The following is a 26,462-nucleotide window of genomic DNA, read 5'->3' as shown; positions in this document are numbered from 1 at the left end:
ACAAGCTAACTGCGCTAACGCACTAGTTCCCACCAATGTAATTGAGCATTGCGTGGCACATCCGACATACTGTTTTACTTTTGTCCATGACGCGCTTACCTTCAGGGTCATACTTCACATGAAGACCAAAATAGTTCCAAACGCCAGATCTGAATTAGGGTGGGGGAGGTTCAATTTGCCATGTTGCAACAAGCAACTTCTGCTTGGCTAGCTTGCGCTGCGCTCAGTGGATCTGCGCTCGACAGTGCAGCCTAGGCGGATATATATATATATATATATATATATATATTAGGGGTGCAACGATACACAAAATTCACGGTTCGGTTCGGTTCGATACTTTGGTGTCACGGTTCGATATTTTTTCGATACAAAAAAATGTTCATGCTTTTTTAATTTGTCATTTATTAAAATTATAAATATATATTTTAACTCAAAAGTACAGTTTTTAAATTTAATGTTGCTGAAATGACAAAGTAATAAAAAAATAAATATCTCATGGAGAAATCCCTCATCTTTGGAAAAGAGAGTTTATTACAGAGAAATGGCTCTTTCCAAAATAAAAGCTATACTATACGCTTCTTCTGGGCTATATTCTCAGCAGCATATTAAACATATCAGGTCCCCATAAGGAGAATCATGTGCTAACGGCTGTCTAAATGACTCGGGTAAAGTCTGTAGCATGCGTGCTTGTTGTTTTTGTCTGCTTCCACTTGTCTTCGCACTAGGATGATGTCGGCGTAAATGTGCAGTCATATTCATTGTGTTCCCACTAGTGCTGTCAGCGTTAATCTGAAATGACGTTAACGCCACAACACGGCAAATCTCCGTTAACGAGCTACCGCGGATCGCCCCGTGCGTGGGGCTGGACGGGGTCAACACGTTAACGAGCAAACTGCGCTAACGCAGTAGTTCCCACCCATGTAATTGAGCATTGCGTGGCACATCCGACATACTGTTTTACTTTTGTCCATGACGCGCTTACCTTCAGGGTCATACTTCACATGAAGACCAAAATAGTTCCAAAGGCCAGATCTGAATGAGGGTGGGGGAGGCTCAATTTGCTTTGTTGCAACGAGCTTAGCTTCTGTCTTGCTAGCTTGCACTGCGCTCAGTGGATCTGCACTCGACAGTGCAGCCTAGTCGGAGTAGTCGAACGCAGATCCACTGAGCTCTCAACACAGACAGCATCGTCAGAAGAAAAGTTGATAAAATAAATTAAAAATTTTGTATTGTTCGATACACATGCGTACCGAACCGAAAGCACTGTATCGAACGGTTCAATATCGATACGAGTATCGTTGCACCCCTAATATATATATATATATATATATATATATATATATATACACACACACACACACACACACACACATATATATGTATGTGTATATATATATACTTTTACACCCATCTCGCCCCTGCGGGCGGTTTATCCTTCAAGCTCGGGTCCTCTACCAGAGGCCTGGGAGCTTGAGGGTCCTGCGCAGTATCTTAGCTGTTCCCAGGACTGCGCTCTTCTGGACAGAGATCTCCGATGTTGTTCCCGGGATCTGCTGAAGCCACTCGCCTAGCTTGGGAGTCACCGCACCTAGTGCTCCGATTACCACGGGGACCACCGTTACCTTCACCCTCCACATCCTCTCGAGCTCTTCTCTGAGCCCTTGGTATTTCTCCAGCTTCTCGTGTTCCTTCTTCCTGATGTTGCTGTCATTCGGAACCGCTACATCGATCACTACGGCTGTCTTCTTCTGTTTGTCTACCACCACTATGTCCGGTTGGTTAGCCACCACCATTTTGTCCGTCTGTATCTGGAAGTCCCACAGGATCTTAGCCCGGTCATTCTCCATCACCCTTGGGGGCATCTCCCATTTTGACCTCGGGACTTCCAGGTTATACTCGGCACAGATGCTCCTGTACACTATGCCGGCCACTTGGTTATGGCGTTCCATGTATGCCTTGCCTGCTACCATCTAGCATCTTGCACCCTGCTGTTATGTGCTGGATTGTCTCTGGGGCATCTTTACACAGCCTGCACCTGGGGTCTTGCCTGGTGTGACAGACCCCAGCCTCTATGGATCTTGTACTCAGAGCTTGTTCTTGTGCTGCCATGATTAGTGCCTCTGTGCTGTCTTTCAGTCCAGCTTTGTCCAGCCACTGGTAGGATTTCTGGATATCAGCCACCTCCTCTATCTGCCGGTGGTACATACCGTGCAGGGGCCTGTCCTTCCATGATGGTTCCTCGTCTCCCTCCTCTTTCTTGGGTTTCTGCTGCCTGAGGTATTCACTGAGCACTCGGTCAGTTGGGGCCATCTTCCCAATGTATTCTTGGATGTTCGTTGTCTCATCCTGGACTGTGGTGCTGACACTCACCAGTCCCTGCCCCCCTTCCTTCCGCCTAGCGTACAGCCTCAGGGTGCTGGACTTGGGGTGAAACCCTCCATGCATGGTACGGAGCTTTCTTGTCTTTATGTCAGTGGCTTCTATCTCCTCCTTTGGCCAGCCTATTACCCCAGCAGGGTACCGGATCACGGGCAGGGCGTAGGTGCTGATGGCCCGGATCTTATTCTTACCGTTCAGCTGACTCCTCAGGACTTGCCTGACCCTCTGCAGGTACTTGGTGGTTGCAGCTTTTCTAGCGGCCTCTTCATGGTTCCCATTCGCCTGCGGGATCCCCAGGTACTTGTAACTGTCCTCTATGTCTGCAATGTTGCCTTCTGGTAGTTCAATCCCCTCAGTTCTGACTACCTTCCCTCTCTTTGTTACCATCCGACTACACTTCTCCAGTCCGAACGACATTCCAATGTCATTGCTGTATAGCCTGGTAGTGTGGATCAGTGAATCAATGTCTCGTTCACTCTTGGCATACAGCTTGATGTCATCCATGTACAGGAGGTGGCTGACAACCGCTTCGTTCCGTAGTCGGTATCCGTAGCCAGTCTTGTTAATGATCTCACTGAGAGGGTTCAGGCCTATGCAGAACAGCAGTGGGGACAGAGCATCTCCTTGGTAGATCCCGCACTTGATGGTGACTTGTGCTATGAGCTTGGAGTTGGCCTCTAGTGTTGTACGCCACATCCCCATTGAGTTCCTGATGAAGGCTCTTAGGGTCCTGTTGATCTTGTACAATTCTAGGCATTCCAGTATCCAGCTGTGGGGCATTGAGTCATAGGCCTTCTTGTAATCAATCCAGGCTGTGCACAGGTTTTTTTTTTTTTTTTTAAACCTGTCCCGTTTGGTTCTTTTGCCATCAGAATTATTGTCTAAAGGCGAAGAAAGATGCCCAACGGATTTACTTTACCAAATGGACCATCCCAGCCTTGCCGTAATGGTCCATTTGATTTACCTTTTATTGTTTATTTTATTTTATTTTATTTTTTTAACTTGCTAGATACGGGACAGGGGAAAAGAAAAGGGAGAAAGAAAGAGGGGGGAAAAAACAAAACAAAACAAAAAAAAAACAGCGGAGAAGAGGGACTGGGATAAAGGGCAAAAAACAAAAACCAACAAAATAAGCAGACAAAAAATACATATATCGATCACCTGGATCACCTGTTGAGAAAGAAAAAAGAAAACAAGCAGAAGAAAACGAGAGTAATAGAATAAACAACATCACAATGATATATGGGAATATAACACTAAATACTTAATATTAAACATTATTGTGCAGCACGTAAGATCGACAGCGCACAGTGTGCTTTGAGGTAGGAGCCAAAAAGGGTGTAGTTTGTGTGTGTGATCACCTGTGTGTACACCTGTGAGCATGAGCGCGCTTGTATTTAAAAGGTTCCTTAATGTAATGATCTGCTAGAGGGTGTGGGGGGCCACAGTCCCATCCTCCAGGGCATGAAGCAGGTATGGAGGAGATCAAAACTCCAGACATCCAGAGGCCCCCAGAACACAAGAGACCAAGGAAGACCAACAGAGGGGCAGCCGCGCCACTGTCCCAGAAAGAGCTGAGGAGAGTCCCAGATGAGGGATCACTCAGCAGCCACGGAGCAGAAGCCAGGGGGGGTTGCAGTGACGTGCCCGTGAGCTCCGCCGGCAGCCAGCTGTGCCTGAGTGACCGAGCCCCAGGCCGAGAGGCCGAGGGCACCCCACCCCCGAAGTGGCCCGAGCGAGCCCCAGGTTCCAGGCCCCGATAAGCAGCCACCAAGGAGTGAGCCGGTGTGTACCCGGACGCCCACCCCTGGACACAAAGAACCACCAACGCATCGATGTCTGAGGGCGTCTGCCACCGGCAGGGGAAGTGGTGGGGGGAGATAGGCCTCCAAACCTTGGAGGGCCTGAGATGTCCCCAGAGAGGTGGCGTCTGATACCCAACCTGACATATAGACACAGACACACAGGCACACTCAAATACAAACATCCATTCCCACCCTCATGCTCTCATAGGCAATTACTCCACACTCAACCAACGTGGAGACAGACATAAAGAGACGCTGTACACACAATCACACTCCCCAAGCGTACTCTAAGAACCGGGTCTAGGTACCCTTGCCCCTGGAGGGGGAAACTGCACCCAGACCCAGGTGGTGTTACCCTTTTCCCTGCAGTGGGGAGAAGCAGACTGCCCCGACTCCGCAGCAGCAGGGAGGCCCCACACACCAGACCCCAGTCGGACGGCCAACTCCTCCTCCTAGCCCCCCCGCTCCAGCAGGCCGCAGAGACCGGGGGTGTGAGAAGACTCCAAACCTCCCTCTACCCGCTCATATGTAGTGTTGATGTATATGTGTTCTAAGGTGCAATTAAAACCCAGGAGGGCATGGAGCTACCTGCCAGAGAGCAGCAGGTAAGCGCATAGCCCCTCCTGATAGCCCTCAATGTCTACGTGTATTTAAAATTGAGAGGTGGGCAACGACGCCAGGGGTGAGGTGTACACCCTGATGGTAATTTGGAGTCCGTGTTGTGAGCCCACCCCCAAGATCCTATATGTATGTGTTATGAGAGTGTGAGTAATGTGAATGTGTAAGTTGTGAGATAAAATTGAGGCAGAGGCAGCCAGAAGGGGACAGAGGGGGGGGATGCCTCCTCTGCATCCTGGTGACACACCCCTACCCCAAGGCCCTGCATGTGTGGGTGATTGTGGTGGAGCGGGAAGAGGGTGGCAGCTGGAGATGGGGAGGGAAGAAAGGGAGGGGCAAGTGACCCCTCCCTGGGGCCAGCTCCCCGGCTGACCCCAGTAGGCACCCCCATGCTCTGCAACCCGCCAGGGAAAGGGGGCCCAGGCCCATCCGGACCAGGGCCCAGTGCAGCAGCGCCACCCGGCCCCACAGAGCCCGGGACAGCCCACCCGACCCCACTACAGAGAAAACTGCACCCACCCCATCATCCACTCATCTTCCAGACTACACAAGACAATAGACGCCCAGGCTGAGATCTTCCTCCACCTCTCCTATATCTCCCCCTCCTGCAGAGAGAATTCCTGAGGAGAGGAAAGCTCCTGCAAGATGTGACAACCTCCCCCACCAGTTGAAGAGTCCCCCAGGTGGCTCGATGCACTGGCGGCGCCCTGCGCCAGGACTGGGCCCCCATACACCCACCCGCCCACAACCCCAGCAACACACCAACCAGGACCCGAGCCCCCGAGGCCCGGCCAGGGCCCCAGCCCAGAGACGGAGCGCCCCCAGAACCTCACGCCCGTCCCGGACCCACCCAGGGGCAGCCAGGCTACCAGGTCAGTAACCCACGTCCGTCAGCACAGACCCCTTTGTTGTTTCAGCAACATTAAATTTAAAAACAGTACTTTTGAGTTAAAATATATATATATATATATATATATATATATTAGGGGTGCAACGATACACAAAATTCACGGTTCGGTTCAGTTCGATACTTTGGTGTCACGGTTCAATATTTTTTCGATACAAAAAAATGTTCATGCTTTTTTAATTTGTCATTTATTAAAATTATAAATATATATTTTAACTCAAAAGTACTGTTTTTAAATTTAATGTTGCTGAAACAACAAAGTAATAAAAAAATAAATCTATCTGATCGAGAAATCACTCATCTTTGGAAAAGAGAGTTTATTACAGAGAAATGGCTCTTTCCAAAATAAAAGCTATACTATACGCTTCTTCTGGGGTATATTCTCAGCAGCATATTAAACATATCAGGTCCCCATAAGCAGTGTTGGGCAAGTTACTTTGAAAAAGTAATTCAATTATAGTTACTAGTTACTTCTTCAAAAAAGTAACTGAGTTAGTAACTGAGTTACAATATTCTAAAAGTAATTAATTACTTGAAAAGTAACTATTGCGTTACTTTAAAAAAATTTAAAAAAAAAACAAAAACGTTTAACCCTCTGGGGTCCAGGGTATAATTGGCCATTTTTTACTACTTTTGATTTTCCCTCCACATTTTACCTTTAAAAACTATTTACTTTGCCTTGTTTGGTATCATTCTTTTCAGCACAACCTCACATGTCTGAATTTACAGTTATGTAAATGTATTGTATTAACACAATTGATCTAAAATCAGAGTAGAAAAAGTTATATTTTTTACTGTAACAACCACAAACATCTTTAATGATATCATATATTTCATAACTTTAAATGCAAATATTAATTGTCAATTTTAAAATCCTATGCACAAGTTTTGCAAACAAAGTTATTTGCATCCATTTACCTTTTACCCTTTTTTAAAATAACCATTTCAAACTATTTACAGAACAAACTGTTCTGCATTCAATAAGATGCCACACAAATTATTTGTGCCGCTCCAAAAAAATAATTTCTGTCCACTATAAAGGAGAACATCACAGTCTGATACCTGCAGGTCTGACAGCAGCAGGTGTATCACTCCTGTTTCTACCTGGAGACAGCAGTCGCCTCATTGCTCTGACACACAACACAAAACACAACACTACACACCGACTACACAAGACAACACATTAACTACACACTCCAAACACGCTAAACGTCACAAATCTCTCACATCTCAAAACTCGCTCTCTCTCTTTTTCTGCTCTCTCTCTCTGTCACTCCTAAAACGTCCTTTGTGTGGGGTTTTATTTGCTCATAAGCAGAGAGTGCTTCCTAGCGCTAACGTGGCGAAACTATTGAGGAAAAAACGCCGCGTATATATTGTTTATCATGACTCTGGTTTTACGTGGCCTATCAACACAATTTAAAACTGGTATATATCACCTTGTTGTTTTGTCTTTAAGTGGTCATGTGATTGGCTTACCACGACTACTTTATTCTTCCTCAGTCAGACAGCAGCACTCATGCGATTGTTTTGCCCCCTTAGCTCCAGGTGTTGTGCTAGACAGTGATCGTGATTACCGTCCGCTGCTTAAAGCTGTACTTACATAGTCAGCTACTTCCGTGCAACTGATATAAGATGCGGTAAGCTGAACACAGCTTCAACCGTCTGTTTGTTGAAAAATAGTAACGGACCACGTTTCCTTGTTAGTAACTGTAACGGCGTTGTAACGATAGGAATAGTAATTAGTTAGATTACTCGTTACTGAAAAAAGTAACGCCGTTACTTGTAACGCCGTTATTCCCATCACTGCCCATAAGGAGAATCATGTGCTAATGGCTGTCTAACTGACCCGGGTAAAGTTTGTAGCATGCGTGCTTGTTGTTTTTGTCTGCTTCCACTTGTCTTTGCACTAGGATGATGTCGGCGTAAATGTGCAGTCATATTCATTGTGTTCCCGCTAGTGCTGTCAGCATTAATCTCGTTAAAATGACATTAACGCCATAACGCCGCAAATCTCCGTTAACAAGTTACTGCGGATCGCCCCGTGCGTGGGGCTGGATGGCGTCAACACGTTAACGAGCAAACTGCGCTAATGCAGTAGTTCCCACCCATGTAACTGAGCATTGCGTGGCACATACGACATACTGTTTTACTTTTGTCGATGACGCGCTTACCTTCAGGGTCATACTTCACATGAAGTCCAAAATAGTTCCAAAGGCCAGATCTGAATGAGGGTGGGGGAGGTTCAATTTGCCATGTTGCAACGAGCTTAGCTTCTGTCTTGCTAGATTGCGCTGCGCTCAGTGGATCTGCACTCGACAGTGCAGCCTAGGCGGAGTAGTCGAACGCAGATCCACTGAGCGCTCAACACACAGCATCGTCAGAAGAAAAGTTGATAAAATAAATTTTGTATTGTTCAATACATATGCATACCAAACCGAAAGCACTGTATCGAATGGTTCAATACCGATACAAGTATTGTTGCACCCCCAAAAAATAAATAAATATATAAATAAATATATGACATGCGGCGAGTGCTACGCTGTGGGCTCTTGCTGAATGAAGCTAGGACAGCCACTGACGTTTCTTCAAATCCAACACTGAACCAGTTTCACGAAACTTAGCAAGCAGTTTGCTAACTGTAGCTTGGGAGATGGGTGGTCTCGTAGGGTGTCTTGCATTGAAATCTGCTGCAATGACCCGGTTACTGAGTTCACCAGTTAACCTCTTCGACATGTCAATGGCTGTGAACAAAGAGAAACTTGTAAATAACTCATAAGAACTCACCTGTTAATAGAATAATGGATTTGCCTGTGACAGCTGTGTTTAAGACTGCCAGTTGTCATTAGATGCAGTGAATTGTTTGTGAGTTGTATGGTAGGTAAATAAATACCCCTTGTTCAACTATGCTTGTCTTAGACTACCTTACTGTAAATCCAGCCTCAAAAGGCCATCCTGTTACACTGCACATGGCACATGACAACACAGTTACAGGGAGATTTGGATTGTAAGTCTGGTCCTGTGATAAATGCTGCAGTTCCACTGTAATTATATGAAATTTCAACTATACCATTTGAAATTGCATTTTACTTTTACAGAGAAAATAAAAAATGATAAATAATTATACTGACATGACTTTTAAGTAATGTTTAAGTTCACAAAAAATATACAATGTAACTGTTATATATCTTAATAATTATAGGATACATTTAATTTTACACGTATAGCCCAGTTAAAATGACACAAACTGATGAAATACAATAAAAACATTTTTGATGCAACATAATAATGGCAGGGTTTTTTTTCTCGTCATGCAGCAAAACAGACCCACATTATGTTTTAAGACAACAGAAATCGTTTAACACACATTTCAAATAGGTACCTTAGAGAAACAGCGCTGCATTGACTTCACTAATTATCTCATGATGAACAGCCCGATAAGTAGCAACAGGTCTTTCAGATCAACCCAGAAGGTAATCTGTTTAGACACTCTGCTTCTCTTTGTGATCACATGGTAATAATGTTTGGTCTGCAAGATCACATAGATGTTTCCACAGAACAGATAAAGTCAACAGTTTTTGCATGATTTCAATATAAGACAAACGTTTCTTCAATTCGATCTTCACTAAACAGTTTTGTTATACATGCATAGATTTCTAGTCCTTGGTGCATCAGTGGCCTCTTAATCATTAATTTAATTTCGTTTTCTAATAAATAGACATTAAAAATTAATAAACATTTATGAAAACAACAATCACAAGCTTCCGAAAAGACGATGCTGGTTTTTATTGAACAGTTTGATTAAAAATCAGAACATGTAAGACGTTAATGTCAACAATTCAGAGAAAGTCTTTCTGCATGCTGGCTGCCAGCTTAAGATAGGCATGTTATTTCTAGCGGTGTGCGTATCAATATTGAAATATCTATTCTTCCGATACCAGTAATTTATGTTCTAGAATCGATTCTCATATTAAAATATCGATATTTTAGTACTTTGGGTATCATTCGGATCTAAATTGGAATATTACACCTTTCACAGTCATATGCGAAATACGGCTGTATAAATGTGTCGCAGCCCCTGGCATGCGCACTCACAACAATGGCTGAGCGTAAACAGAGTCATGTGTGGACATTATATTTCCACGAACAGCCAAGACGTGGTTTGCGATACATGTGGCAAGAGAGTGAGGTGTTGTGGCAACACCTCTAACCTCGTCAAACACCTTAGAGTCAATCATATCACAGAATATGATGAGCTTATGTTGAGGCGAACTGAACAGGAGGAGTGGGACAGGTGCTGCTAGGCGTCTCTCGCAGAGTCCTTTAGTGCTGCAGGCAGGCAACATACTCAAATAGCGCACAATTTCAAGTTTTTTTTATTTCTATATGATAATTTTACATTATTAAGCAATATGAACAAGTAGTCTGATGTCCTGTAATCATTATTAAGCTATATTGTTACAATTACATAATACAATTATATATTTTTTCTTGATGCATTCTCAATCATCCAGGAAAGTAAATCTCCGAAAGTTGAATCTGTTCATCTGGACGTAGCGTTTTGTGGGAGAAACGTTTCGTCACTCATCCAAGTGACTTCTTCAGTCTCAGCTAACTGCAGTTTTTCCCAAACCTTGTAAACAGTACATTTGCATAATGACTGCAACCAGCCCATTGAAGGAACAATGGGCTGGGAGGTCAGTTCCTTAATCTTAATTATGCAAATTCTCAAGACCATTGATCAACAACCACTGACCAAAACCTTGATCAGTGGTCTTTGATCAGTGGGTTATTGATAACAATGTCATTTGCAAACATGATAATCCAAAGAGACTGTTAACTTGTCTTGCATGTCAGCCTGTCCATCACAATTGGAAGCAAGAAGGGGCTCAGAATTGATGTAATCCCATCCCCACCTCCAATCAATCTGTTACTGCTACCACACATTTCACCATTCTGTCTTCAATTCCTGCACCACCAGATCCACAAAGACATAGTGAAGATCTGACAGTCTCCATCAAACCCTCAAAGCAAACATCACATCTGTAAATCTCTTTCCATTTACTTGCTCATTTTACCTGGTCCTAAGTCTTTCTAATACTTAGCTTGCTCAATGCTGTCAAAGTTTATCCACACTCGCTTTCACCAGAGAGCATGTAGAAGGTCTTAACTGATATAACGGATTTTCTCGCAGTAGCATTGAACAGGAGATTAAAGCTGAATTCTGTCAAGCCTGATCAATTTTTTAAGTTTGACCAGGCATACAGAAGATTTGTTCAGATCAGCTGTGTTTCTCACTGTGTCCAAAAGAACTCTGTCAGAGTACTGTCACGATGGTCTGCCAGTTTTGTTACAGAGGGACACTTTGTCAGTTGAACAAGTTTGCATTATGGATATAAGACTTTCCACCCACTCAGGTTTCAGTGTTTTAATTTTAAGATGGTTGATATCTTTATTTTTTTAGATGATTAAACTAGCGAAAGACTTTCCACACTGACCACAAATGGTTTAATTCCAGTGTGAATGATCTGGTGCTTTTTAAATGTGTCTATATAAGTAAAACCCTCCACAGTGATCACAAAAAAATTATTTGACTCCAGTGTGGATGAGTTGATGTTTTCTTAAATTACTAATATGAGTAAAAGACTTTCCACACTGGCCACAGACAAATGATTTAACTCCAGTGTGGATGAGTTGATGTTTTCTTAAATTACTAATATGAGTAAAAGACTTTCCACACTGATCACAGCTGAATGGTTTAACTCCAGCATGGATTAGCTGATGATCTTTTAAGTGACTTCTATGAGTAAAAGACTTTCCACACTGATCACAGCTGAATGCTTTAACTCCAGCATGGATGAGCAGATGTTGTTTTAAGTGACTGTTGCGAGTAAAAGCCTTTCCACACTGATTGCAGCTGAATGGTTTAATTCCAGCATGGATGACCTGATGTTGTTTCAAGTGACTTTTGTGAGTAAAACAGTTTCCACACTGATCACACCTAAAAGGTTTTACTCCAGCATGGATGAGCTGATGTTCTTTTAAGTGACTTTTGTGAGTAAAAGAGTTTCCACACTGATCACAGCTGAAAGGTTTTACTCCAGCATGGATGAGTTGATGTCCTTTTAAGTGACTTTTGCGAGTAAAAGACTTTCCACACTGATCACAGCTGAATGGTTTAACTCCAGCATGGATAAACTGATGTTCTTTAAAGTTCCTTTTGTGAGTAAAAGCCTTTCCACACTGATCGCAGCTGAATGGTTTAAATCCAGTGTGGATGAGCTGATGTTTTTTTAAACTGTGATGCTGAGAAAAAGACTTTCCACAACAATCACATCTAAAGCTTCTGTCCCCACTATCGGTGCGCTGGTGTCTTCTGGCTTGCTTCATAGTGGTAAAAGTCTTTTCCACAGGGATCACAACTGGTTTATCTGTACTTGTTGGCGTTGGGTGGGTTATTTTTAGGTCATCAGTGTGCAGAGTGTTCAGCATGCTTTTCCTTCTTTTGCCTATGATGACAAAGAACCAAAATAGTGACATGCAGTTATGGAACAACAAAACCTACAGAGAAAAAAGAATATAGTTGTTTTTTTCCCTTTTAATCCTTTTTTTTTTTTTTTTTTTACTGTGTAAGAATATTCAACACTGCTATCAATACATTTTTCAAAAATGTTTCTGTGCAAAATCGGTTTAAAAACACAAACAACTGTGGGATACTGTTTGTCCATGATTTGGACCGGGGTAACAAATTGTCGCAGGATCAGTGCTGTGCCAAGGTAGGTATCACCAACTAAATTTGTGCCCCTGCATTGTGAGCATTCGCTGGGCACCGACTGCAGATCCAGTTTACTCTGCCTCCATTACAGACGATTAGACGTGGAAGTAGTGATGTTTGAGTTTTGTGATAAAGCAAAAAATGAGTGGCACTACGTTAACATTCAGTTTGAGGGTTACAACAGAAAATTATATATTTATTGTTCTCACGAGGTACCGGACAGGATTATTTTAACAAACAAAGGACATTTTGCCTGATAATTATTTTTATTCTCCTGTAACTTTACTGTATGAAGAACTAAAGCCTCCAACATTTCAAGAGTAGTTAGTCGTTATTTTCTAGTCTTTGGCTTGGAAGGAAGTTGGTTTGGAAGCATATTTGGCAATGCATCAACGTCTGCTTTGCGTTTGTGTGCAAACGCAAAGCAGTTAAAAAGCCTGTCTATTATTCTAGCAGTGTGTGACAAAGTGGCTAGGACTGAATTCATTTACCATTCATCACTTGTATATATTGTTATTTTGTGGTCTGTTATCTTATAGTCTAAGATCCATCAGGTGCTCCATCAGTTGCAAAACCAATTGACTAAAAAACACCTTCTTCCCGTGAGCTGTCAGAACTTTTAATGCAAACTAAGAACGTGAACAGTCTTCTTCCATACAATAACTCTCTTGCTGCTGTTGATTGACTATGTTGCTGCCATCCCATGTGCAATATCTTAGTCTTTCCTTGTTCTGTGCAATATTTTGGTTATCCCTTTTTTTGGTGCGACGTTTTACCCCCTGTGCTATATTTAGGTCTCTGTAAAAAAGCCCTGGCTTTTTATAGCAGATAACCCCCTGAAAATATTCTCCAGTAAATCACAAAAGGAAGAAAACCATGAATCGACATCTGAACATTACCTGAAGCTGCTGAACTGAAGTAGAGCAACGTTGAAGAGGTTTTGTTAGAGACATGGCTACGCTTTTTGCAATTTGGCATCGCTTGTAAAAGTTTAAATTTCTTCAGTAGAAATTAGCAGAAATTAAGTTTTCTTGTCAGAGGGCACTTTAAAAAAACAAACAAACAAAAACAATTGGCAGCAACACTGTACACAACGGTAGACTGATGCATGATAAGCAAGCAAATAATGCAAAAAACAGATTTTTTTATAATGGCAAACTAGTCTTGAACTACACTGAGAGAGCTGTGCAGCAAGTGTGATTAGTGGTGGAAGCAAGACAGCAAATGCAAGAGGGAATTCATGACAATATTTATCAAACATGAAGCATAGTTTTGATGCTCTTTTGCTGCTGGTTCAGTGAATTTAGTCAGACAGTGATACAACCTGTAGTTTCAGAATCTGTGAGATGTCGGCTTTCAGCACCAGACGGCAGGTTGGCGCGTTATATTTAAATATTTTGGCGGAATCTGTTTGCCTGCGCTTTAATCATTATTGTGTTATTCAAACTTCAATACATTTCAATCAGGGAAATGTATTTTTTTAACCTCCCCTAGATAACAATTTAAAGCTGTTCTGCAGCAATGGAAGTTCATCAAGCCTTGAAACCTGGTGCGACTAACTCCTACAAGTGTTCCAACTTTTCTGAATTACTTACAAACTTCTCTGTCTGCATAAAAGCAGTGTTGGAACACACTGTGGTACCATATCCTGAAGAGCATCAGCTGAACATTATTGTACTGCAGAAAGTGATGTTTTGCCACAAAAATTGTGAGGAACAAGGCAGTTAACTCTAGAAGAGAGAAATTGCAAAGAAAGTCAAGGGGTCAATCATTACAGTTTCCTTCACCATTCAAAAGCACTCAGAAACTGGGACAACTCTGACAGGAAGAGGTCTGGCAGACCCAAAGCCACAACTGAATACCAGGACAGGTTTCTGAGATTTGACAGGTTGTGTGATAGCTGAGTCACAGGACAAAAGCTTCAAGCACAGCTAAATAGTGGTCATAGTAATCAAGTGTCAGTTTCAAGAGTGAAGAGAAGACTTCGAGCTGCAGGTTTGATAGGATGAGTTGCAGCAAGGAAGCCAATGCTGAGACATCAGAATAAGAATAAGAATCAGTATAAGAGGTTTCCCTGAGCCATGAAACACTGCCATTGGACTACGGAAGACTGGAAGGTATAATGAATCAAAATTTAAAATCTTTGGTTCATCACGGAGAACTTATGCAGCATATATGGACAGAAATTTCTGAAGAATATAATGAATAACACAGGTGTGTTCAGCTGTTTTATCTGCCAGGCCTATAAATTGATTCCATGATTTCGTTCATGATTTGTTTAACTCCAACTCCTTATTTATACTATGGTTTCATTTCAGAGGGCAATGAAACACTAAGCTACACAATTTTCAATTGAAAAAAATGGAAAAATTAGGGTGTTCTACCACTTTTGACCGGTAGGGTACGCTTCCACTCAAAAGTTGGACACACACTCTCATTTAATGGTTTTGCTTTATTTATTTTACTAATTTCTACTTTATAGCTATATATGTCAAATATATGAAGTGAGATAAAAGGAATTATGTGGTAAAGAAAACAATAATGAATAACTGTAAAATATATTATTCATTTTTCCATTCAGTGTGGGTATGTACCATAAATATATATTTTTTTAAACAGAAGCAATCTTTTTGAAGTATTTCAGTGAAAAAAAAAAGATTAGAAACATTAAGAAATACTAGTTGCTTTACATTATTTTTCTTCAGCAATGATTTGTCCCACATTTGGTATAAACTGGCAAAATGCCAGTGTGTGCAGAATTAATGTTATTATTACTAATAATACTCATAATAACAACAGCTTAATTTCTGTAGAATAATGGTGGTGATTTTATTTTTGTCACCTTTTATGAAGAACCGATGTTTCTCACTGCAGTGGCTGAGCTGCTCCTCCATCAGACTCTCCTCCTCCCGTCAGTCGCCTGTGTCATCAAACAGATCTTTATTTTTCTATTCAGTGATTTATTGTACGGCACTACCGAAGAGCATTGTATTGTATAGAATTATTCTTCCTCATACATTCAGTACCAACATTAGAATCAGATTCAGAGAAACTCTATTAATCCCAGAGTGAAATTGAGTTGCAAGCAAATATGCAACAAGGAACAAGCACTCATAAAAATGAGCCTAGAAACAGTTATGATGGATCAATATTAAGACAAATACAGAGATAAATGAATAAAAAACAAAATTATTGAAAGCAAAATAATTAAAACAAAATAGTAAGATTAAACAGAAAGAAAATGAAAAAAAAAACATAACTGCAAAAGAAACTAAAGAACACTAAAGAACATTACGAAGACAGGGAGCTGCTACAACAGGCACTAGAACGGTGCCAATTTAAAGACATTACTGGTTGGTCCCTGAAAGTTTATTCTGGACGTTTTCAGCAGGAGAAATGTTTCGTCACTCATCCAAGTTGACTGAAAACGTCCAGATGAACACAATCAAATTTGGGGATTTACTTACCTGGATAATTGAGCATGCATCAAGGCGTATTACTGGTCAGTGATTCTGTTATTAATTGTGGATTATGTTGTATTTTATCCACCTCATATAATCGTAATTTCCAGTACACCACCTTCATAAGAAGTAAAACAAATAGCTGAACTCAAATGATTAAACATTTAAGTCCTGAACTGCTGGAAGCTCCAGGCAGACGAACCGAGACGTTAAACACAAGGAACAAACGGAAAAAAAATAGCTGAGAGAGAAGCCCTGTAGACAGTTATAAAGTTAGGCAACCAATGTAGTTATAATGTACTCACTCTGGATCCCCTCTCAGAATAACCCGACATAAAGATCCACCAGCGGAGAAGGAGACACGTGGGCTTTGTAGTTGGACTAGGACTAGTAGAGACAGTGGGCTATCTGACCTCCCAGCATGTTACTGGCTACCTTGCAGAGTAACAAGCTGTGTGAGCTACGAGAGCGTTTATCTTTCCAATCACGCATCAGAAACAGAAACGCGATCTGCCGGAGACCAGAGGAGAAGCAGAAAGGAAGCTCAGCACAGCCACACGATCTTTGCCGTAGCCGGCTTGAAAATAAAACCTAAAGTTCCCCTTGGAAGACAAAAAGTATGATGACTGTGGTTATACTCGTTCTTCCTTAAGCCAACTTCCTGCTCTTTACACGCGCCGGGAGCTACTCCTTCTTCTTCTTCTTCTTCTTATTTGATGGCGGTTGGCGACCAACGTTTCTGGTGCATTACCGCCACCAAGTGGAACAGAACAATAAAGCATGTTCAATTGTCTCTTATTGAAAACAAAAGTCTTATTTCCATGTACCATTTTTCCCCAATTTACAGAATGTATTGTTAAACCTTTCAGATGTTTATTTCCTCCTTCCTTTCTTTAAATGTTATGAAGCCACCAGTCAGTTGTTTCTTCTTCGTACTGTTTCTGCCATCTCACATTGACCTTTTGTTAGTTACTGAATTCATTTCTTTGCTCAGCTCCCCACTGACTCCAAACCAGACAAGTAATTTTGCGGAATCACTTTGCCTTAGCAGTGCTCTGTGGTACCGTCCTCTTCTGTGGCCACCACACTCACGTGATTTTTTTTTCTTTTTTTCATTTGAAACATTGCTCTTTGAGAAAAAAAATTTATGAACTCAGAAAGAGCCACTTTTACTCTACAGCACAGAAGACTCTGCATTTGAATCTAATCCAGCACACCTGGGGAGATCAGTGACTGAATGAAATGTTTGATGGAAAAAAGAATTAAAGTGTTGTGCTGCTAAATTCTGAGGTTCAAAATCAAAAATATTTATAAAAGAAAATGCCAAGAGGAGACCAGCAGTCCTGAGTCTGCATGCAAAACAAGAAATCTCCATAGCAGTGCTACTTGCTCTTTCATATGTGCATTTATTCTTTGCTGTGGTACTTTGATGTTCCTTGTTCCTGTCATGTCATTTGGCATATTCACTTGATATCTTAGCGCTATTTCCAGGACCAAGATTCTATCTTGAATCAGGTTGCGATCTTAAACTCACTCTCATAGCACTGATCTTAGAATAACGTACAAAAGTGTAATGTCATTTACATTTCCAAACTGATCTCCAGTAAGGCTTATGGTGAAATTGAAGTTGTTCTTTTGTGTCATTGCACACTGCCCATGAAAGGACTCTTTAGTGAGCTCTACAGCAGTTTCAATTCAGTTTTATCTATACATCGCCAAATTACAACAACAGTCACCTGGGAATGAAAATGTTGTTCACAAAAAAGGAGGCAGCAAATACTTTTCCATGTAAGAATAAATCAAATTGCTCAATTAACATATTTTGTTTTACTTACTATTACACCTTTTTTCAGTCCTCTTACATCAATGACAAAGTGTTTATAGGTATCTGCAGGACCATAACTTCACTGTTAAGCTCAGTGTTTATAGAGAGGAGTTTATAACAGTTTTTCTTTTCTCAAAGAAAAGACAGAAAAATTCACAGGGAAATAGCACTCCTTGCAATATGTGGTTACGGTACAATTTCCCTAAATTTGCACTTCTCTTTTTCAGTCACAGTGCTTTGACAACATTCACGTTTTTTTAACGCGAAGGTCGTACAACATGTGCAACAGGTAGTACCAAAAGGGTGGACCTGCCACTTGTAGCTGGTCTAACTGGTGGCACCACATGCACTGGCTCCACTGGGGTAATGAGATGTGGACAATAGTAGAAAATCAGCGGAAACTGACTTAATGCTGTCAGAGGCAACTCTTTCAGCCGTTCATATATCTTCACAGGGCATCAGATATCTGGAAAAACCATGATCCAATATTGCATGTTGACAAAAGTTTTCTCACTGCGTCAGATAGTGCTCAGAGTTGGAGCAGTAAGGACAATACAGTTGTAGGTCTTGTGGTTGCTGCTTGATGGTGAAGGGAACTCCAGTGTGGTGACACTTCCTGGCAGATCAGCACCGTGGAGAATGATTGTGAAGTTATTTGGCCTTTGATAGTTGCGTCAGTCTTTCTGTGGGTCCCTATCTGCTTTAACAGCATCTCTGAAGATCTCAAACACAGATTTCTGTATCCCCAGCTCATAGTCTAACAACTGTGGGGATGTGCATATGTTGAGGGTATTGCTGGGATTTATTTTTACCTTTAAGGCTTATATCTCATAATTAGCATCACATATTTCTATTTTGTCTTTTACTCTAAACAGTGTATAGTTGAATAGTCTTGGATTCACTTGCAATCATAAACATTGAGAGGACGCCCTCACAGCAATGTGACCTCAGCCATAAATCTGCTCTTATTTAATGCACTCTTCCCCTGTCTTTAAATCTACAGGCTAGACTGGAGCACAAGAGGCATTTTACATAGTAATGGCAGCGTTGCTTGCAAAAGGGTCATCTCCAAATAAGGAGATGCTTGGAAAATTATAGAAGAAGAAACTAATTTTTCACCTTAGTAGACTCTTTATTGCACATAATAAAAAAGTGTTTACTGCCTGTTTGTGACAGCCTATTGTCCCTCAGCCAGTAAAAGGAAGTCCATGGCACCATGTAAAACTAATTTGAAATTCTAACCATTTTGATAATAAATTCTGAAAAAGTATAATTGGAGCACATTTGTCTTCTCTCGTTAAAGAACCTACAGTACAGTTATCTTTTGAACTCAGTTCTTATATCTTATGATAGCTTTAGCAGCAACCCACACTGAAGCTCAACATGGCCACTGTTTCCAGGCTGCTCAAGCATTACCAGTAGTGCCTGTGCACACATGCATGCAAGCCCCTTAAAGACTCGTGTAATTCATGTGGATGTTCGGAGCTTCCATCACTTCTGCTTTACATCTCACAGCCAACTGGTGTGGTTTTCCATAATGTTTATTAAGAGACGACATCACATCAGAATACAGTTGTCTTGAGTTAGTATTGTCATGATGGTACTAAGTGGGAGGCAGGACACAGGAGTCACAGACAGGGTAATAAACTCAAAGAGCCACCTTTATTGCTGTAGAAAAAATACTCAAACAAAATACAACAATACTAAAAAAAAACAACAACAACAACAACAACAACAACAATAAAACACTAGAACTGGAAGTACAAAGGTGGAGCGCAGGGAAACAGCGCTAACGGACGTTACACAAGAATGAGCAGAGGAGGACACAGGACTTAAATACACACATGATAACAATAGGAGGGAATGCCGCTGAAAGTAATACAGACTAACAGGATATGGAAGGCAAAAGTGAACACACCGAACACAGGCAGAATGCTAACCACTGACTCAACAATGGGCCAGGGGGAGAAACAGAGATGTGAACAAGACTGACTGGGGAGACAGAAGGGGAACCCCAAACATGGAGAAGAAAATAAGAAAAACTTAAAGAAAAGGCTGACGAAGCATGGAACATGAAAAACAGGGGAGCGATAATAATAGAACCTAAGGACTAGAAATTGCAAATATTACATAAAGCAGAAAAACAAGAATTGCTGGTACTGGGAGTGACTGAGGCCTGGTTAAGACACAACTGGCTTCCAAGTTCCTGCCTGGCTCTGGGATGCAAAATGCAGATGCACAGTGAGGGCTCCCATGTGTTGCAAAACACTCCGATGTGGCCGGAAAACACTGTGCTGGCCAATGAAGACTGCTGCTCCTAAGGGGGTTGGGTGACACCATAATCTTCAAACCAGGAAGGTGGCCTTCTCTCCTGTTTGGGCCGGACAACTGGAGCATAGCTTGACTGTCTGGCACTACTTTCTTTAAAGGCTGGTATATCGTCTTGTACAAAATGTGGTGAAGCCACTGTGGTGCATTTGTGGTGAGAGATGGTCCAGACGATGTACTCGAATAGTGGGCTTTACTGCATGTAATGGAGAGGACACCCTTACTACCACTTATATTATAATTTGTATAGCACTTTAGGAGCACCTTTCACTTTATTAAAAGCACCTTATCTAGCACTTTATTCAGCATTGCACTTTAAGCCTAGCACAGGAAGAACATTTGCACACAAGTTGAATTTTCCATTGAGTATTTATTGTGTATTTTAAAATCAGTTGGTAGCCTTTGTTCTAGATCCTGCTCCCCATCAATAAATGTGGTGGTTGTTTGTGAAGAAGACAGTTTGTGATTGAGAGCAAATAAGGTTTACCAGTAAGGATAACTAATGCTAGTGTGTGTGAAAGTCTAGAAATAAAGGTGGTGCAAAGAAGTGACAGTAAGATGTTATTACTCACCTTTCTTTCCCGTGTTCACTCCAGGGTGTTTGGGCAAATGTTTTCCTGGGGTCCAGACACATTTAAAGGTTCCAGGAGAGGCCATGGGTTAAAGGAGCGTGGGAAATCTTTTCTACTTGGGTTTTTTTTGGTGTTTTTACAATAAGGGGTATGGTTTAAGGATAAAGTGTAAAATATTTATTAATATGAAAATGTATTTATATATATTTTTATTGAAGTTGATGTATTATATAATGTGGTGGAAGGTTAGGATTTGAGAACTCACCTGTTAATAGAATAATGATTTAACCTGTGACAGCTGAAAGTATTTAAGACTGCCAGTTGTTATTAGATGCAGTGGATTGTTTGTGAGCTGTATGGTAGGCAAATACCCCGTGTTCAACTATACTTGTCTTGGTCTGCCTCATAATAAATCCAGCCGCAAAAGGCTGCCCTATTACACTGCATATGGCACATGACAATACAGTTACAGGGGGATTTGGATTGTAAGTGTGGTCCTGTGATAAATGCTGCAATTCCACTGTAATTATATGAAATTTCAATTATTCTCTTTGAAATGGCATTTTAATTATATTTATGCACAAATACTTAACAGTAGGTACACTGGAGTAAAGGGGTAGCAAGTCGGTTTCTTACAGAGAAAATACAAAGAATGATTATAGCGACATAACTTTTAAGTAATGTGTAAATAAGTTCACAGAGAATAAGAAATATACATTATAAGTTTTATATATCTTAATAATTATAGGATACATTTAATTTTACACATACCTTTGGTCAAAATGACAAACTGATGAAATACAATAAAAAAAGTTTGATGCAACATAAAAAAGACAGTTTTCTTTTTCTCATCATGCAACAAAACAGACCCACATCATGTTTTAAGACAACAGAAATCATTTAAAACTATTAAATTTTGTTCTTTGAATTCTTTTGGCGGCAAAGAAAGACTGGACCCAGGGTGGTCAAAGCTCAAAAAATGATCTTTATTTTACATTCCCGGGAACGGAGACCTGAACACACAAACACACACGCTCAGGTCTGATAGCAGCAGCAGCCAACATGGTTATATATATATATATATATATATATATATATATATATATATATATATATATTTCCGCAGCACGTCACACACTCTAAGTTTGGATCGAATCACTTTGCTTAGTTTCACTTTCTGTCTGCACCTCCTGTGCTCTGCAAAAGCATGCAGTTTGCTGTCAGCCTGCGACCTAGTTTACACTCAAATCCCAACAAAAAACATTTCAACACATTTCAAATAGCTACCTTAGAGAAACAGCGCTGCATTGACTTCACTAATCATCTCACGATGAACAGCCCACTAAACAGCAACAGGTCTTTCAGATTGACCTAGAAGGCAATCTGTTCAGATGCTCTGATTCTCTTTGTGATCACATGATGACAATAATGCTTGGTCAGCAAGATTACATAGATGTTTGCACAGAACAGATAAATTCAACATTTGCGTGACTTTAACGTGACAAACTTTTCCTCAACTTGATCTTCAATGAACAGTTTGTTTTGTTATGCGTGCATAGATTTCTAAACCTTGGTGCATCGTGGCCTCTTATTAAATTCCGTTTATAGTTCTGCTATACATCACACACTCATAGTTTCGATATAAACAACTCCTTCTGTGTTACTAGTTCTGCTTTTCTGTCTGGTTTCCTGTGTTTTATTAATATGCCTATGCAGCTCTACCCTAGCTTCCTGTGTTTTAACTTCTCCTTACTGAAGTCTCTGTTACCAAGGCGACCAGTCTCCCTCTGACCTAGTTTTCCTCACAGACCTTACTACAAAGTACAAAAAACAAAATAATCAGAAAATAAGCACTAAGAATATATGTTTATTCCTTAACACTCGTAATCATGGGTTTAATTTAGGTTTCTAGTAAATAGCCATTACATTTATGAAACAACAATCAGAAGTTTCTGAAAAGACTATTTGATTAAAAATCAGAAAATGTAAGAAACTAATATCAACAATTCAGAGAAAGTCTTTCTACATGCTGGCTGTCAGCTTAAGATAGGCATGTTATTTCCCTTTCCCTATACAGTGTGGATGAGCTGATGTTTTTTTAAGTGGCCATTCTGAGTAAAAGCCTTTCCACACTGATCACAGCTGAATGGTTTATATCTAGTGTGGATGAGCTGATGTTTTTTTAAGTTGCCTTTGTGAGTAAAAGACTTTCCACACTGATCACAGATAAATGGTTTGAATCCAGTGTGGATGAGCTGATGTTTTTGTAAGCTGCCAACCCGAGTAAAGGTCTTTCCACACTGATCACAACTGAATGGTTTAAATCCAGTGTGGATGAGCTGGTGTTTTTGTAAGCTGCCATCCTGAGTAAAAGACTTTCCACACTGATCACAACTGAATGGTTTAAATCCAGTGTGGATGAGCTGGTGTTTTTTTAAGTGGCCATTCTGAATAAAAGACTTTCCACACTGATCACAGCTGAATGGTTTAAATCCAGTGTGGATGAGCTGATGTTTTTGTAAGCTGCCATCCTGAGTAAAGGTCTTTCCACACTGATCACAACTGAATGGTTTTAATCCAGTGTGGATGAGCTGATGTTTTTTTAAGTGGCCATTCTGAATAAAAAACTTTCCACACTGATCACAGCTGAATGGTTTAAATCCAGTGTGGATGAGCTGATGTTTTTTTAAGTTGCCTTTGTCAGTAAAAGCCTTTCCACACTGATCACAGCTGAATGCTTTAAATCCAGTGTGGATGAGCTGGTGTTTTTTTAAACTGCCACTCTTAGTGAAAGCCCTGCCACATTGATCACAGCTGAATGGTTTAAATCCAGTGTGGATAAGCTGATGTTGTTTTAACTTGGCATTCTGAGTAAAAGACTTTCCACACTGATCACATCTAAAGCTTCTGTCCCCACTATCAATGCGCTGGTGTCTTCTGGCTTTCTTCATAGTGGTAAAAGTCTTTTCCACAGGGATCACAACTGGTTTATCTGTACTTGTTGGCGTTGGGTGGGTTATTTTTAGGTCATCAGTGTGCCGAGGTTTTGGCTTGCTTTTCCTTCTTTTGCCTATGATGACAAAGAACCAAAATAGTGACATGCAGTCATGGAACAACAAAACCTACAGAGAAAAAAAAACAATTATTTTACATGTAGTTGTTTTTTTCCCCCTTATTTTCTTTTTTTTTTCCTTCTTTTTTTTTTTTTTTTTACTGTGTAAGAATATTCAACACTGCTATCAATACATTTTTCAAAAATGTTTCTGTGCAAAATCGGTTTAAAAACACAAACAACTGTGGGATACTGTTTGTCCATGATTTGCACCGGGGTAACAAATTGTCGCAGGATCAGTGCTGTGCCAAGGTAGGTATCACCAACTAAATTTGTGCCCCCTGCATTGTGAGCATTTGCTGGGCACGGACTGCGGATCCAGTTTACTCTGCCTCCATTACAGACGATTAGACGTGGAAGTAGTGATGTTTGAGTTTTGTGATAAAGCAAAAAATGAGTGGCACTACGTTAACATTCAGTTTGAGGGTTACAACAGAAAATTATATATTTATTGTTCTCATGAGGTACCGGACAGGATTATTTTAACAAACAAAGCACATTTTGCCTGATAATTATTTTTATTCTCCTGTAACTTTACTGTATGAAGAACTAAAGCCTCCAACATTTCAAGAGTAGTTAGTCGTTATTTTCTAGTCTTTGGCTTGGAAGGAAGTTGGTTTGGAAGCATATTTGGCAATGCATAAACGTCTGCTTTGCGTTTGTGTGCAAGCCCCATTAAAAAGCCTGTCTATTATTCTAGCAGTGTGTGACAAAGTGGCTAGGACTGAATTCATTTACCATTCATCACTTGTATATATTGTTATTTTGTGGTCTGTTATCTTATAGTCTAAGATCCATCAGGTGCTCCATCAGTTGCAAAACCAATTGACTAAAAAACACCTTCTTCTCGTGAGCTGTCAGAACTTTTAATGCAAACTAAGAACGTGAACAGTCTTCTTCCATACAATAACTCTGTTGCTGCTGTTGATTGACTATGTTGCTGCCATCCCATGTGCAATATCTTAGTCTTTCCTTGTTCTGCGCAATAGTTTGGTTATCCCTTTTTTTTGGTGCGACGTTTTACCCCCTGTGCTATATTTAGGTCTCTGTAAAAAAGCCCTGGCTTTTTATAGCAGATAACCCCCTGAAAATATTCTCCAGTAAATCACAAAAGGAAGAAAACCATGAATCGACATCTGAACATTACCTGATGCTGCTGAACTGAAGTAGAGCAACGTTGAAGAGGTTTTGTTAGAGACATGGCTACGCTTTTTGCAATTTGGCATCGCTTGTAAAAGTTTAAATTTCTTCAGTAGAAATTAGCAGAAATTAAGCTTTCTTGTCAGAGGGCACTTTAAAAAAACAAATAAACAAAAACAATTGGCAGCAACACTGTACACAATGGCAGACTGATGCATGATAAGCAAGCAAATAATGCAAAAAACAGATTTTTTTATAATAGCAAACTAGTCTTGAACTACACTGAGAGAGCTGTGCAGCAAGTGTGATTAGTGGTGGAAGCAAGACAGCAAATGCAAGAGGGAATTCATGACAATATTTATCAAACATGAAGCATAGTTTTGATGCTCTTTTGCTGCTGGTTCAGTGAATTTAGTCAGACAGTGATACAACCTGTAGTTTCAGAATCTGTGAGATGTCGGCTTTCAGCACCAGACGGCAGGTTGGCGCGTTATATTTAAATATTTTGGCAAAATCTGTTTGCCTGCTCTTTAATCATTATTGTGTTATTCAAACTTCAATACATTTCAATTAGGGAAATGTATTTTTTTAACCTCCCCTAGATAACAATTTAAAGCTGTTCTGCAGCAATGGAAGTTCATCAAGCCTTGAAACCTGGTGCGACTAACTCCTACAGGTGTTCCAACTTTTCTGAATTACTTACAAACTTCTCTGTCTGCATAAAAGCAGTGTTGGAACACACTGTGGTACCATAGAAAGTGATGTTTTGCCACAAAAATTGTGAGGAACAAGGCAGTTAACTCTAGAAGAGAGAAATTGCAAAGAAAGTCAAGGGGTCAATCATTACAGTTTCCTTCACCATTCAAAAGCACTCAGAAACTGGGACAACTCTGACAGGAAGAGGTCTGGCAGACCCAAAGCCACAACTGAATACCAGGACAGGTTTCTGAGATTTGACAGGTTGTGTGATAGCTGAGTCACAGGACAAAAGCTTCAAGCACAGCTAAATAGTGGTCATAGTAATCAAGTGTCAGTTTCAAGAGTGAAGAGAAGACTTCGAGCTGCAGGTTTGATAGGATGAGTTGCAGCAAGGAAGCCAATGCTGAGACATCAGAATAAGAATAAGAATCAGTATAAGAGGTTTCCCTGAGCCATGAAACACTGCCATTGGACTACGGAAGACTGGAAGGTATAATGAATCAAAATTTGAAATCTTTGGTTCATCACACAGAACTTATGCAGCATATATGGAAAGAACTTTCTGAAGAATATAAAGAATAAAAGAGGCTGTCAAGAGGCGGCTGTGTGAAGGCAAGAGAGGAACCAAACGCACGGCTCAAGACACGCGGGGATAAACTCAAAAGGCAGGTCTTTATTAATAGGAACATAAAAAGTCATATAAAACTATACTGGGAGAAACTAAAGCTGAAGCACTGGGAAGAAACGAGGGAATGCACACAACCTAGAGGGACGACGCAGCACGGGACAAAGGGATACTCTGACATAAATACACAGAAGGTAATGAGGGAAGTGGGAACAC

The 26,462-nt window shown here is 40.8% G+C and overlaps 2 protein-coding genes and 1 long non-coding RNA gene across 3 annotated transcripts in view; 1 reads left to right on the top strand and 2 right to left on the bottom strand.

Moving 5' to 3' along the window:
- LOC135932710 (uncharacterized) overlaps positions 1 to 26,462 on the top strand; it is a 75,795-nt gene that overhangs the window by 28,905 nt on the left and 20,428 nt on the right. The gene's annotated exons all lie outside the window — the stretch shown is intronic.
- LOC134624518 (gastrula zinc finger protein XlCGF8.2DB-like) lies at positions 9,492 to 16,603 on the bottom strand. The gene is made up of 3 exons (XM_063469516.1): positions 16,251 to 16,603; positions 15,327 to 15,404; positions 9,492 to 12,218 (listed from the first exon to the last, which is right to left on the bottom strand). The coding sequence occupies exons 2-3, from the start codon at positions 15,376 to 15,378 to the stop codon at positions 11,296 to 11,298; spliced, it is 975 nt and encodes a 324-aa protein (XP_063325586.1). The 5' UTR covers positions 15,379 to 15,404; positions 16,251 to 16,603; the 3' UTR covers positions 9,492 to 11,295.
- LOC134624519 (gastrula zinc finger protein XlCGF57.1-like) lies at positions 21,791 to 23,697 on the bottom strand. The gene has a single exon (XM_063469518.1). The coding sequence runs from the start codon at positions 23,619 to 23,621 to the stop codon at positions 22,740 to 22,742; it is 882 nt and encodes a 293-aa protein (XP_063325588.1). The 5' UTR covers positions 23,622 to 23,697; the 3' UTR covers positions 21,791 to 22,739.

The sequence above is a fragment of the Pelmatolapia mariae genome, linkage group LG3_W (assembly GCF_036321145.2).
Source record: "Pelmatolapia mariae isolate MD_Pm_ZW linkage group LG3_W, Pm_UMD_F_2, whole genome shotgun sequence".
Lineage (NCBI taxonomy): Eukaryota > Metazoa > Chordata > Actinopteri > Cichliformes > Cichlidae > Pelmatolapia > Pelmatolapia mariae.
Note: the sequence above shows the minus strand (reverse complement) of the source record. Positions and strands in the feature narration are given on the sequence as shown.